The sequence below is a fragment of the Tamandua tetradactyla genome, chromosome 11 (genome assembly GCF_023851605.1).
Source record: "Tamandua tetradactyla isolate mTamTet1 chromosome 11, mTamTet1.pri, whole genome shotgun sequence".
In the NCBI taxonomy this organism is placed as follows: domain Eukaryota; kingdom Metazoa; phylum Chordata; class Mammalia; order Pilosa; family Myrmecophagidae; genus Tamandua; species Tamandua tetradactyla.
This window is the reverse complement of record NC_135337.1, coordinates 8,414,294-8,426,888: the sequence shown is the minus strand read 5'-3', so window position 1 is coordinate 8,426,888 and position 12,595 is coordinate 8,414,294. Positions and strand designations below refer to the sequence as shown.

At 41.4% G+C, this 12,595-nt stretch overlaps 1 protein-coding gene across 5 annotated transcripts in view; it reads left to right on the top strand.

The window, feature by feature from the left end:
- The first annotated feature begins 5,991 nt into the window (after nt 1-5,991).
- MAGI3 (membrane associated guanylate kinase, WW and PDZ domain containing 3) overlaps nt 5,992-12,595 on the top strand; it is a 321,693-nt gene continuing 315,089 nt past the window's right edge. For 2 of the 5 annotated variants that reach the window (XM_077119814.1, XM_077119818.1), the window contains exon 1: nt 5,993-6,374. In XM_077119814.1, coding sequence (XP_076975929.1) covers nt 6,059-6,374 — 316 coding nt within the window. In that variant the 5' untranslated portion in view covers nt 5,993-6,058. Of the gene's footprint in view, nt 6,375-12,595 lie in introns of all 5 variants that reach the window. The other 3 variants (XM_077119815.1, XM_077119817.1, XM_077119816.1) reach the window with 3 other exon arrangements.

Below are 12,595 nucleotides of genomic sequence, written 5' to 3'. Positions count from 1 at the left end.
CAAATTCGATTCCTGGTACACACAAACACACACCAATTAATTCAGATTATACTGTTCTTTTCAGTAAAACTTCTCACTGTTCTCTGGATAAAATCCATATTCTTTACTTCCTGCCTACCTCTGACTTCATTTCCTACCACTCTGTCTTCTAATACCTCATCAGGAACATGAGCACTCTTTATGTTCCTGGAATTTGCAGAGAGAGACGCCTACCTAAATTACCCATGTCAGCCTGGACTGCTCTGGTCTCGGGTCTCCACTTAGCTTGCTCTTCCTTGTCAGTCAGGATTCAGCTCATATGCCACATTCTCAAAGTGGCTTTCTCTAAACCCTCCATCTCATGTAGCCCATCCTAGGCTAATCACCCCCTGATTTCAGTCTCTTTCATCTAGGTTTTATTATTCTTATTATTACTTATTGCTACTGAGATTATCTTGATCATTTACTTGTTTCTGGTTTACTGTCTTCTCCCCTATGAAAGGAGGCACTTTATAGGTCTGTACATAGCTGTAAACCAGTACATAAAACAATGTCCGGTTCATAACAGGTGTTCTCTCTGTATTTGTGGAATGAATAAATGAATGCTTTTTGCCCAAGGACAAAGTGCCCAGCCCTATGGGGGGGATACAAAATAAATCAGAAAGGGACTCTGCCCTCAAGGATCATGAGGTCCACTGGAAAAGATAAAACATACGGAGACAACATGCTATTGATTCCTCAGAAGGATGACATGCCATCCAGCTGTAGGAAATCAAGGCTGGCCTTGAGTGGGAGCTTGCAATTAGCTGAAAGATGAAAGATGGGGATTTTGCTATTTTCTGCTTCATTCAATGTTTTCTTTGTCCTGCTTTGATAGATAAACTTGACATCTGATTGCTTCACTAACTCCTCTTTTCAAAGAATGTTAGCACTGTAATTGGTTTTGAATGTTCCTATTATTCTATGAATTCAGGTTGGATTCATTTGATCATTTGCAGGTAAGTACACCTATGGGTAAAAATGCATGTTTATGCATGAAACATAGTGATACAGATTTTAGACAAGAAATCAGTTTGTTTAACTGAAATAAAAATTTCCATGTTACTACATTTGTAATTGAGTATATTTTAGTATTAGCATACAAATTAACCCATGGGTCTAGGCAAACAAAATGCTAATAAAATGTAAAGATACACTAGAACATTGGTACCGAATTTGACTAGGCTCTTGCTGTTGGACTGCAGTACATATATCATTTCCAAGATACATATTAAGGCAGTGAAAGATTTTGTGAACCACAGTTGAAAAACTTTAAGCCAATTTTATAATAATCCATGGAAGTAGAAACAGGAAAACTTTTCTTGTATTCTGTATAGTAGACAAATATTTGTCCTATTCATTCACTACTCAACCCTATCCCTGGCCAATCAATGCTTCAGAATTATTTCATCTAAATAAGGATGGTTTGATTTACTGTTACTAGAGCTTCAGGTGTCCATGAAAGAAATCAGTGAGAATATAAAAATTAATGAAACCTAACAACTCTCCCTATAATTGCCTTCCTTTGGCACAGAGAACCTCGCCTGGCTATGCAGGTTGTATACTGTACAACTCCACAGGCACCACTCACATAGAGTCCAAAGCGAGGCATGCCCTCGAGGTTGTCCAGCGCACAAACTGTACCACCATACAAGGCATCCCTGATTGTACAAGGTACCGGGAATAACTAAGCGTGGGTCACTTCAGTAAAACTGGAAATTTATACTTTTCATTCTGAAGCCTTCTACTTGGGGAGGGGGGGTGAGTTCATTAGCTCTCATTAGGAACACATGGCACAATACTGCAAAAATAAAACAAACTTCCCAACTTGCAAAAACATTATTAGAAATCAATACAGTCTATTTGTGGCAGACACTGTGGGTTGCTTATCTAAAAGCCGATCTCCCCTCTTCATGTTTACTAAGAGATCCCCAGTTTTGTTCAGATATTGTGCAGCCGTATCTGCTCTAAGAGTGTCTGCGCCCCCTTTTAAGCCCCAGGAGGGAATCTTAATTAGCCATGTGGTATGTCATTAACTTTAACAAAGATTGGTTTAGGGAAGGGCATTTGGATAATCCTGGCCAATGAGCTGGAGAGGAAGTCTTACTGAGCTGAGGGGGAAAGGTTTCTTTGAGCTATAAAAAGGAGAGGAAAGACACACTCTTTCCTCCTTTCAGTCTTTTGACATATTTGTGTGTGGATGTTATACTTGGATTCATGGCAGCCATCTTGGGTCCTAATATGTGATAATCATATTGAAATATCTCCACTTCCATAGATTATCATGTTCAATTGTCTCATTATTTTTGTTAAACTAGGTTGCACATTGTTTAATATCCCCAATGGAAATTAACAACTATTTAGTCAACTATTATGTTTGGAAAGCAGTGATAAACATGGATAAAACCTGATTATTTGATTAGGTGCCATTTTAGAGACAGAAGCTTATAATGTGACCCTTTTAATTATGCAGTCATTTCCAGAACAGTATCCTACCAGAATTAACTCACTGGGATGAGCAGCTTGTTTCTAGAGCTTTTTTTTTTTTTTTTTTAACTGAACCTAAGCTTACTATGATGGGTGAATTTAGTATTTATAGAATTGTAAAGGTGATTAGCAATGCTTTTAGCCTTATCACAAATATGACTATTTCATTAGCACAAACTAAAATAATAATTTACCAAGCATTTGCTGTGTGCCAGGCCCTATGCTAAGTGCTTGACCCAAATAACTTCATTCAGTTGTCACAACAACCCAGTTAGATAAGCACTGTTATCGTATCCATTTTGTGGAAACTGAGGTTGGGTGAGGATAAATAGCTGGCCCAAGGTCACAGAGCTAGAACGGAGAAAAGCAGGAATTTGCAGTCTAACTCTAGAGCTCACGCTCTTATTCACTGCAGTTTTCTGCCCAAGAGTCAACATGACTTATAATTTCTTGGTGGAGGCATGTGGAAGACATTGTTGGGTGTCTACTCAATAACTATTTCCCCTCCCTTCTCTATTTTGTTTGGGAGTGGCCTATGATCCATATAATAAACTGTGGCAATCCCATTTCCCTCTGTCAGTGGCTGGTTTATGAGCATGTGAACATTTTCTGGCCAATAAGAAACATTCTATGGGGGGCAGTTAGGGAAAGATTCCTCTTCTTCATAAAATGGGAGCAGCAACTCCCTTCCTTCTTCTGTTCCTCTACTGGAACATGACCGCCGAGCATGTGATATATTGAGCTGTGGCAGCCACATTGCAATCAAGAGGCGAAAAACCTGGCGATGAAAGCTACATGCGTATGATGGCAGAGGGCAAGCACACACACACACACACACACACACACACACAAAACCTGGGGTCCTGATGACATGATTGTGCTGCTGAACTAACCCTGGGACTATCTGTATCTGAACTTCATGTTAAAGATGTAATTAATGTCCTTAATGCTTTAAGCTACTGTTAGATATTCCCTCCTTGGTCGACAAAGGCATTTTAATGGATACAATCCAGGTGGAGAAAGATATTTTCCCAGAGTTGCAGCAAAAATAGATTATGCGAGGTTATTGAGATTTCACTCAGAAATCTGACTGTATAGATAGTAGTTCAGAAAAACAAAGTTCTCCAACTTTGTCTCAGATCTGGGAAAATCTGAACAATCTGCATGACATCTGTGCTGGATATTTTCCCTTTGTCCCACCAGATGCTTTCTCTCCTCTTCTCCATGAAACTGACTGATATGGTCTACAGCAAAGGGCTGTCTTGCTCTCTGGCATCTGATTGGATTTGGTCAGTAGGATGTAACAGCAAGAGACTGAAGAACGGAGGTGAGTGAACTATAAATCCCCCAACTTCCTCCTTGGATGATTACTTAGACTGATTGCATTTCTTGATTGAAGGTCACCACCGGCTTCTGTCAGACAGCCCTCTCTGCATCTAACTTTTAGTAACTGTTCCTTCCCCTTGCCTCGACCAATCCAGGAACTTGTAACCCAGTGTTCCACACTTTGCTTGTGGTTTCCCACATCCTGCCCACATCGTTGTAAAGTGTCATTTGTTTCCTGCGACTACCCTGATTGATACAATATCGTCAAAAAAAATCCCTGCAGATGCTGAAGTGTGGTGCAGTCTGAGACAGGGTGAGATCTGGTAAAGTTATTCGTGGCTTAAATATGAGCTTTTCTCTACGGTGAAAGGAAGAGAGGAGACTACATAATTACGAGGCATGATGCAACGCGAAACAAAGTATTACAGCTCAGAGAAAACACTTTCCACTTGAGGATCAGAAATCAGAGAAGGCTACATCGAAAAGATGGCATTTGAGGTGAGGATGGGATAGAATTTTTAAAAGAAATGGGGGGTGGGTAGTAATTCCAGGGCCAAGAACGAGTGGGAGTCAAGTCAGGGAGCAGAGAAAGTTCAAGTGGAGTTTCTGAAAAATTAGTGCTGGAAGGGACTTAAGACATTCTTTATTCCGTGTTAGTCCTTCTTCTGTCTCCTACTCCCACTTCACCTCAGGCACTCTGATTGTCAGTCTCTCCCGCTGGACTGTAACCTCTTTGCGAAAAAAGCCTCTGTTTTGTTCATCCTTGCACGCCAGTACCGAGCACAATTTCCATCTGCCACTAGGTCGCCGTCATCGTTATTATCCTCTTAACTACCAAATGTAGGACGCATCCACCTTACACCAGACAGTATGCCGATGTTTTAGATGCATTTCAGGTAATCGTCACAGCAACCTGAAGGGGTAGGTAACATTATCTTCACTCTTCAGCCAAGGATGCTTCGGCTCAGAGAAACTCCCTAACGTGCCCGAGGTCACACAGCTATTTAAGTGCAGGATTGTATGTTACCTTCATCAACCAGACTCCGAATCCGTGCCTCCGTGGGCGTTCAATAATATTTGCCGAGTAAATGAACGTACAAGAAACATCGACTCAATGTAAGTGGCCGGCTGTAACAGGCCATCCTGGAGGCCCCGCCACCTCGCCTGGGACTCCGCACGTCGGCTACGGACCGGGCAAAATACTCGAGGCTCCTCTCCGCGCCCCAGGCAGGCTCCGAGGCTCCGGCCACGGCTTCGCCCGGCTCGCCGGCCGTGCCTCCACTTCAGGGAGTTCGGCGCTGCCTATCGGAGTTTTCCCTTGGCTTCAGCCACAGGGCGAAGGGCCTCTCCGGGCCCAGTGACCTGGAGCCCGCTCCACTCCTCTGCCCCTCCTCTTCTCCCTCCCTCACTCCCCAAACTTCTCTTCTCCACCCTCTCTAAACTTCAGTCATTCGAGTGCCCGCCTCCTCCACTCCCACCGACCAAGCGGTGGTCTTCATTTTCATTGAGGGCCCGCCCCCTGCCCACCGGGGACCAATCCCCGGCGCGAAAGCCGAGAGCTGGGGCTCGCTCCCCAGCGCCTCGCCGGTGACGGCAGCGCGCCGGGCGCCGCGCGGCGGGAGGGGCGGGGCTCTGGATGAGGGCTGGGCGAGGGCGGGGGGAAGGGAAGAGGGAGGAGGAGGAGGAGGTTGCGGCGGGTTTGAAAGCGGCAGTTTCCTGGCAGCTTGGGCAGGCGTTGGTCTCTGCGCTCCGGCTCCGCAGCGGCCACGATCGATCCAGCGACTGGTCTCGGCGCGCTTCTGCGCGCCCCCGACGGATTTTTCACGTTCCGGCTCTTCTCGTCTCACCTCCCCGCCCCCCTCGCCTCAGCCTTTCCCGCCGCTCGGGCGCCGAGCCCGGGGGCCAGCCGTCGGCAGTGACCCCGCCCGAAACCCCTTCTGGAGCCGCCCGGGAACAATTCCCTTCTCCTTTCTTCAGCCTAGTCCGAGGGGGCCCTTGCGGAGTCGGGTCAGCCCGGGGGAGCGCGGCCAGGAGGGGCGTCCGAGGGGCGTCTCGGGGCTTGGAGCCGCCGGGCCCCTAGCGGGCTGCGGTCGGGGGTGGCCGGAGCGGCGAGGCCCCCCCCTCGCCCGGCTGCTCGGGCCGCGTGGGGCCCCCAGGCTGAGAAGGGGCCGGAGCGGCGCCCACGCCGCCCGCGCGGGGTCTCCCCTATGGTGCAGCGGGGTTCGGGATGTCGAAGACGCTGAAGAAGAAGAAGCACTGGCTCAGCAAGGTGCAGGAGTGCGCCGTGTCCTGGGCCGGGCCCCCGGGCGACTTCGGCGCCGAGATCCGCGGCGGTGCGGAGCGCGGAGAGTTCCCCTACCTGGGGCGGCTTCGCGAGGAGCCGGGCGGGGGCACCTGCTGCGTCGTCTCGGGCAAGGCGCCCAGCCCGGGGGATGTGCTGCTGGAGGTGAACGGGACGCCTGTCAGCGGACTCACCAACCGGGACACCCTGGCTGTCATCCGCCACTTCCGCGAGCCCGTCCGTCTCAAGACTGTGAAGCCAGGTACACTTGCCCTGCCTTTCTGTGGCGAGGAGGGGGGTGCGGCTGCGGGGTGGGCGTCCTGGGAGCCGAGCACCTCCCCACAGCTTTTTCTTGTTTCGGGTCATCTTAGACCTTTCGTGTGTGCCTGAGTCTCCGGCGCGGGGGAGGGGCGCTGCTGGTGGCGATTCCCATTTTGCCGATAGGAAAACTGAGCTCTGACTTGGCAGAGCTGCTCTCTGCAAGCTGTCACAGAATTGCGACCAGAAGCTAGGTTTCTTAAATTTGTAGCCCCGTCTCCCACCTCGGAGTTTTCGGCTAGAGGAAGCCAACCCCTTTCTGCTCTGCTTGGTGGAAATGTCCTCATGATAGTAGCATTTTCTTCGGGAGTCTTACGCATCTTGTAACAGAGGACAGAGTCTTTACTACTGAGGCACTTGGTGCCAGGGTTACCACCTAGTGTATCTGGGAGGTCTTAACTGCTTCAGTGTCTCTTGCATCGTCTCGGAGCTGAACATCTCGGAGCTGAACCAGTCCAGGTGTCTGGATGCCGATGAGTGTAATATATGCGGTGTGTGGTAGAGTGGTGTTCTTGCAGGAGGCTGTTGAATAGAGTCTGGGTTTTAAAGGAAGACATAGATGCCTAGCTGAGTGAAAGCGTTTGTAAATCTTGATTTTACGGGATTTTGTTGAAAGGGTGAGTAAAAAAAGCCTCTGTTCCCCTGGTGTCGTTTATGCTAGTAAAATCTGCTGCAAAGCCCGTTACGTTTATGGCATGCTTGCCAGTTGTAAAGCATTCGCATGCTTGCCAATTTTAAAGCATTGATCAGATTGCGATCAGAGCTACCTGATACTATGTAGTAGTCTTATGTATTTTGTTGTCAACAGCATTGTTGGTCGTTTTCAGCGTTGGTAGAATGTGCTTTTATTTTGAGATGTTTGTGGGAAAGAGGATTATGATTAAAATTTTTTTTTCTGAATGTGCTCTATTGAATATACATACGGTGCATCAAAATATAAGGGGCTGCTTAATTATGACGACGTGCTACAAATCAAGCCATCCCATCACTGCAAAATGCTAGAAAAATGTAGTATGTTATCTCCCTCATTGTCTTCTTTCTCAGCACCTCACTCTGGATGTATATCTTTAACAGTCCTTAGGCTTGATTGGAACTGGTGGTTTGTGGTGCAATAATTCATCTCTGGGTGTATTGTGGATATATATACACACCCACACTCACACAGCCTTAACTATCTTAAATTAAGATTTTCCTGATATCGTCTATTCCATCATATTCTTTTAAATCTATTGTAGGTTTATGTGAGAGTTGAAAAAATTGTTAATTTTTAAAAGTTTGGCAGACTTTAAGCATCCTTTTTTTGTATTGTTTTTTTGAATTTGAAAATTCTTTCTTAAACTTTTAGAGCCTTATATGAATGGTATAGGAAAAGCTTTGGGGGGGTGATAATTTAAACAGTCAGGCATTTTCTGTAAAATGCAAAATACTTTATATACATTACCTACTAGTCTAGTTCAACCCATGAGTAAGGAAATAATGAGAATATCTCCGTCACTGCTTTGTATTTTGGTTTGATCATTTGAGGCGCCGATAAAAGTATAACTGTTATTTTCAAAAATAGTTTTAAAGTTGATTGATAAGGAAGCTGATGTATTCTCAAATTATTGTGATTCCTGTAGAACGCTGGGGAGAGGTATCTTTAACATTAGTCTGGTCTGCATGTTAAAAAATTTTCCAACCTTTATATCAAATTCAAGAAAAAATTCAGGGTTCAGAGTGTATTCCATATTAATTAACTGTGTTGAATAAACATCTGATGCCCTAGAATGTAATTGACATTTTTATAATAATACAATCTTGTCTGCTTGATAACTACAGACACCTTTAAATGTTTAACCAAAATAAAATAATTTTAATTAATGGTGCAGTACATTTTGTAATCATTAATAATAAGAGTTCTGAACACTACACTTATTTTTTAAAGATATATTCTACTTCAGTAATTTCAAAAGAATGCCACTATGTCTGTGTCATCTGAGATTAATACTCTTGTTTCTAGGCAAGTTGTAATTTAAAGATTTTAATCTCTTTTAAAAAAGTCTTCTTAGTTTCTTAATAGTGTCATGTTAGGCATTACTTTAAATGGCTTTGCTTATAAGTAATATTTATTATAGAATAGCAAGGTTTTTGCATAATGAACATGAGGCTTTATTTGTAGAACTTTGGTAGTGATTAAAAACAGCATAAATCTTATCTCCACGGGAGACAAAGATTCCATACTATTTTGATTTATTTTGAAAAGGATGAAAATACAGAATAAGGGAATTTTAAAGGGAGTTTGCCTTGTACATTGTTTTTTCCTTTTGTATAAAATTTGTGAGATAAATGGATTTTTCAATTGGATAAAGTGTTGTAAAGTATACTTAGCACTGTTTCTTGTCTTGACTAGTAACTTTCTGAAAGTATATTCATAACATGTTATTTAAAGACTAGCACAGAGAAAGCGCAAAATTTAACCATTTCTCTGAGATGTAATATTAGAGGGCAATGATCTCATTTTGTCTTCTGACAAAGTCTGTGGTGGAAGGGTGAGCTGGGCTGTGGCATATGGCTGCGGCAGCACTGATTCTCCCTAGCTTTCGTCTTTTCAACTAGTAGATGCTAGGAGGAGCCCAGTCAAAGCCAGCACCACCAACTACATGGCTTAATGAAGATTCTTTCTGGCAGTGTCTTTCTTTAGCTTCATTGAAAATAATTCTTTAAAATAAGGTTCCTACTCCTCGGCTTTTCCTTTATGAGTTATGGAATCCTTTCATTGTTAACGTAACACTTAACAGTCAGTACTGTTCCTCCTTCTAGGAGCATTTTGGGTTTTACCCGATGCTTGGCCCACCTAGTAAGCTGCTTCTTAATGAGCACCCTGTCATTTATTTTTCTGTACAGAGTTGTTGTCACTTGAATTCCCAGGAATGAAGGAAGTTGAACTTTGGACCCCTGGTGAAATTATTTCATGATACAATCCTGCCACCAGGATTGGTCTCTTTGATGTTACTTCAAAGTATATTCTTAAACAATTTCTATTCTGATTAATAATATAATTACTTAATTTTGGAGTATTATGGGGTATATAAATATTCACTTCTTCATATGCCTTTAAACACATATTTCAGTGGTGGTCAATTATGTGGATTTTATTCTGGAGGTTATGAAATACTGATACAATATATGTGAAATCATTGTCTCCTGCATTATTATGCACGCCTTTTTTTCCAACTACCCTAGGGATGAAAATCATAAGGAACAGTATTGTAGTTCACTTAAGCAAAAACTAATTTGAAACAAATTTTGTGTAGTAACTAATTAAATATAAGTAAAAATCTTCATCACTGGCTCTTTGGAACATCAGTTTGTAGGGGAATTTTGTTCAAATGAACACATTCCTAGAAATACATTCCCTTTTGGTAATGAAAGGCTGCTGGGTGCTTTAGGTAAGGGGATTTATGTTATATAAATAATGAATAACTATGCACCCTTTTTCTCAACTCTTGGATTTATTTGTTCTTTTGGCTTGGTGGGTAATTTGGGACTTTTGTTTAGGTGATTTTAATATTTTCAGAAGGAAAGAAGGATGAGGGAAGTTAGAGTTCATTGCTAGCCTCCTAGGTTTGTAGTGCAATAAATTCCTCCTTACCTTTTTTAAACTATAGAAACTAAGGATTCAGTGAGGCAGCCCCCTTGTTAAAGAAAATAGCATCCAATTTTGATAAACCTTCAATTTGAAACTTTTCTGTTTTTTCAAATTTTGGTGCTTTTTTTTTGTCTCAAGTTGGTGTTTCTCAAGGATTCAGTTCTGACACTCATTAACACCTTCAATTCATATGAATAATGGACTTATACCTCCAATTTACTTAAATTTGGTGACTCTTACTGTGTGACTTATATCATTTAAAAAAAATTATTTTCCATCCATCATTTTGTTTGAGTGCTATATCCAGACAGCTCACATCTATTTAATTTTGTTCATCTTTCTGGTGTATCGCTTTGGTTGCTTTCTTGATCCAGCCCTTACAACTTCTTAAAATTTATAGTTCTGTAAAATTTTATTTCCTACTTTGAGGTTTTTAAAAAAATTCTTTATTTTCTTATTATCATAATGGTCCAAACATAAACTTAACATTTGGCCCTTTCAATTTTCAGATTATCCTTTATTTTATTCAGTTTATTGCCAGAATTGCTTTTCATGGAACGTGCTCTGTGTTCTTCAGGAATATAAATTGTTTTTCCTCTGGGATCCTGGGGTAGGGTACACTTTATAAGATCTCTTATGAGAGATGATTTCAGGGATTTTTTTTTTCCTGGTCTCTCATTTATCAAAATTGTTGGTAAAACAAATCTTCTAAATTTGTTCAAGTATCTGACTTATCAAGTCGGTGCATGATTTTTTCAGGTGATTTGTTTCATATAGCTCCTTTACTACATAACTTCTAGGGAAATTTTATGGGCAGGTAGAGTGTGTTGTAGGAGAATTAGCATCTTTATGAACCACTTCAATCTTATGTACCAAATTCATACTCTGTCAATTTCAGGTTAGTTTTTGGTTTTGATTTTACTAAGGTCAAGCATTTGGTAATGGAGACGAGAACCATGTCATCTTTAATTAATTAAAAATTTTTTTCTGAAAATTTGAGAAATAATTCCCTTGAAATACCACATTTTGATAGCAGGAATGAATGCTTTTAATTTAAACTGTTGCTAAGGGTGAGATATTCAGTAGCTTGGAGGTTGGTGTTGAGAGAGCCTTATTTATGGGGAAAGAGAGATCTTTTGGTTCTCTTCTTGTAGGAGAATAAACATTATTTTCAAACTGTTTTCCAAGAAAAGGTGCTTATTTTACTTTACAAAGAGAAAACAAAAACTTCTGTTACTCATACTTTAGCTGGCACGCATTCATTGCCTCAACAGACCTTTAGTGGTGCATCCACCATTGCCAGTCCTGAGCTAGTACTGGGAATATGAAAATGAGTTAGAAATGGTCTTTGCTGTCAAAAAGCTCACAGTTCAGTGGGAGTTTAGTGATTCCTTGGTAAGCAATTCCTGAAACAAGCGTTTTCCCTTTTTTGCTTTTCTCCAAATATTTAAAAATGTTTAGGTAAATTTGAATATGAATTTTGGTGAAAACTAGACTAATTAATTGGTTGCATGGCGTGCTATTCTAAAAAGTGATTGTGGAAAACTAGGTTCTCAATCAGTACAAAAAAAGGGGAAAATCAAATATAAACAAAAATATTTTTTAAAAAGCTGTTAAATTGCACATAGAATATGGTATTGTACCATTTTTAAGATGAGTTGTACATTCCACTTTTCCATCTGTGTTGGAACCAGTAGCTGTTTTTTGGTTCAGCCTCAGCTGAAGTAGCTTGCTTGTATCAAAGACTTTGCTTTGTTAAAAAAAAAGAATTATCTTTTTTTTTCTCCTACCCTTTTTTTTCAATTTATTTATTAATTAAAAAAATAAACAAAACAACATACGTAATCAGTAATTTACAATATCATCACTTAGTTGCATATTCATCATTTCTTAGAACATTTGCATTAATTCAGAAAAAGAAATAAAAAGACAATAGAAAAAGAAATAAAACGAACACAGGGAAAAAAAAAAAAGATTATACCTACCATACCCGTCCCCCCTTGCTTTCATTGATCACTAGCATTTCAAACTACATTTATTTTAGCATTTGTTCCCCCTATTATTTATTTTTATTCCATATGTTCTACTCCTTTGTTGACAAGGTAGATAAAAGGAGCATCAGACACAAAGTTTTCACAATCACACAGTGACAGCTGTATCATTATTCAATCATCCTCAAGAAACGTGGCTACTGAACACAGTTCTACATTTTCAGGCAGTTCCCTCCAGCCTCTCCTTTTAATTTTAAGAAATTATCTTCATCTGGATACGCATAGTGACTTGGCAGAAGTTAAATGTGTACATTTGGTGTAAGAAAAGTTACATTCTTTTTTTTTGTCTTGGTAGGGCCTTTGCCCCTTCCCCTTATTTTTCTGACTTGGTTAGAGGGAATTCTTAAGAATTTTGAACTTTACTCTGGCTTTGAAAGATGGACAGATTTTGGTTGAGTGGAATTAGGATTGTTTCAGTAACAGCCAAGAAGCAGAGGAGGAGATAAACAAAGGGCAAGAATGTTCAACAACAAAGGTCTACGGTAT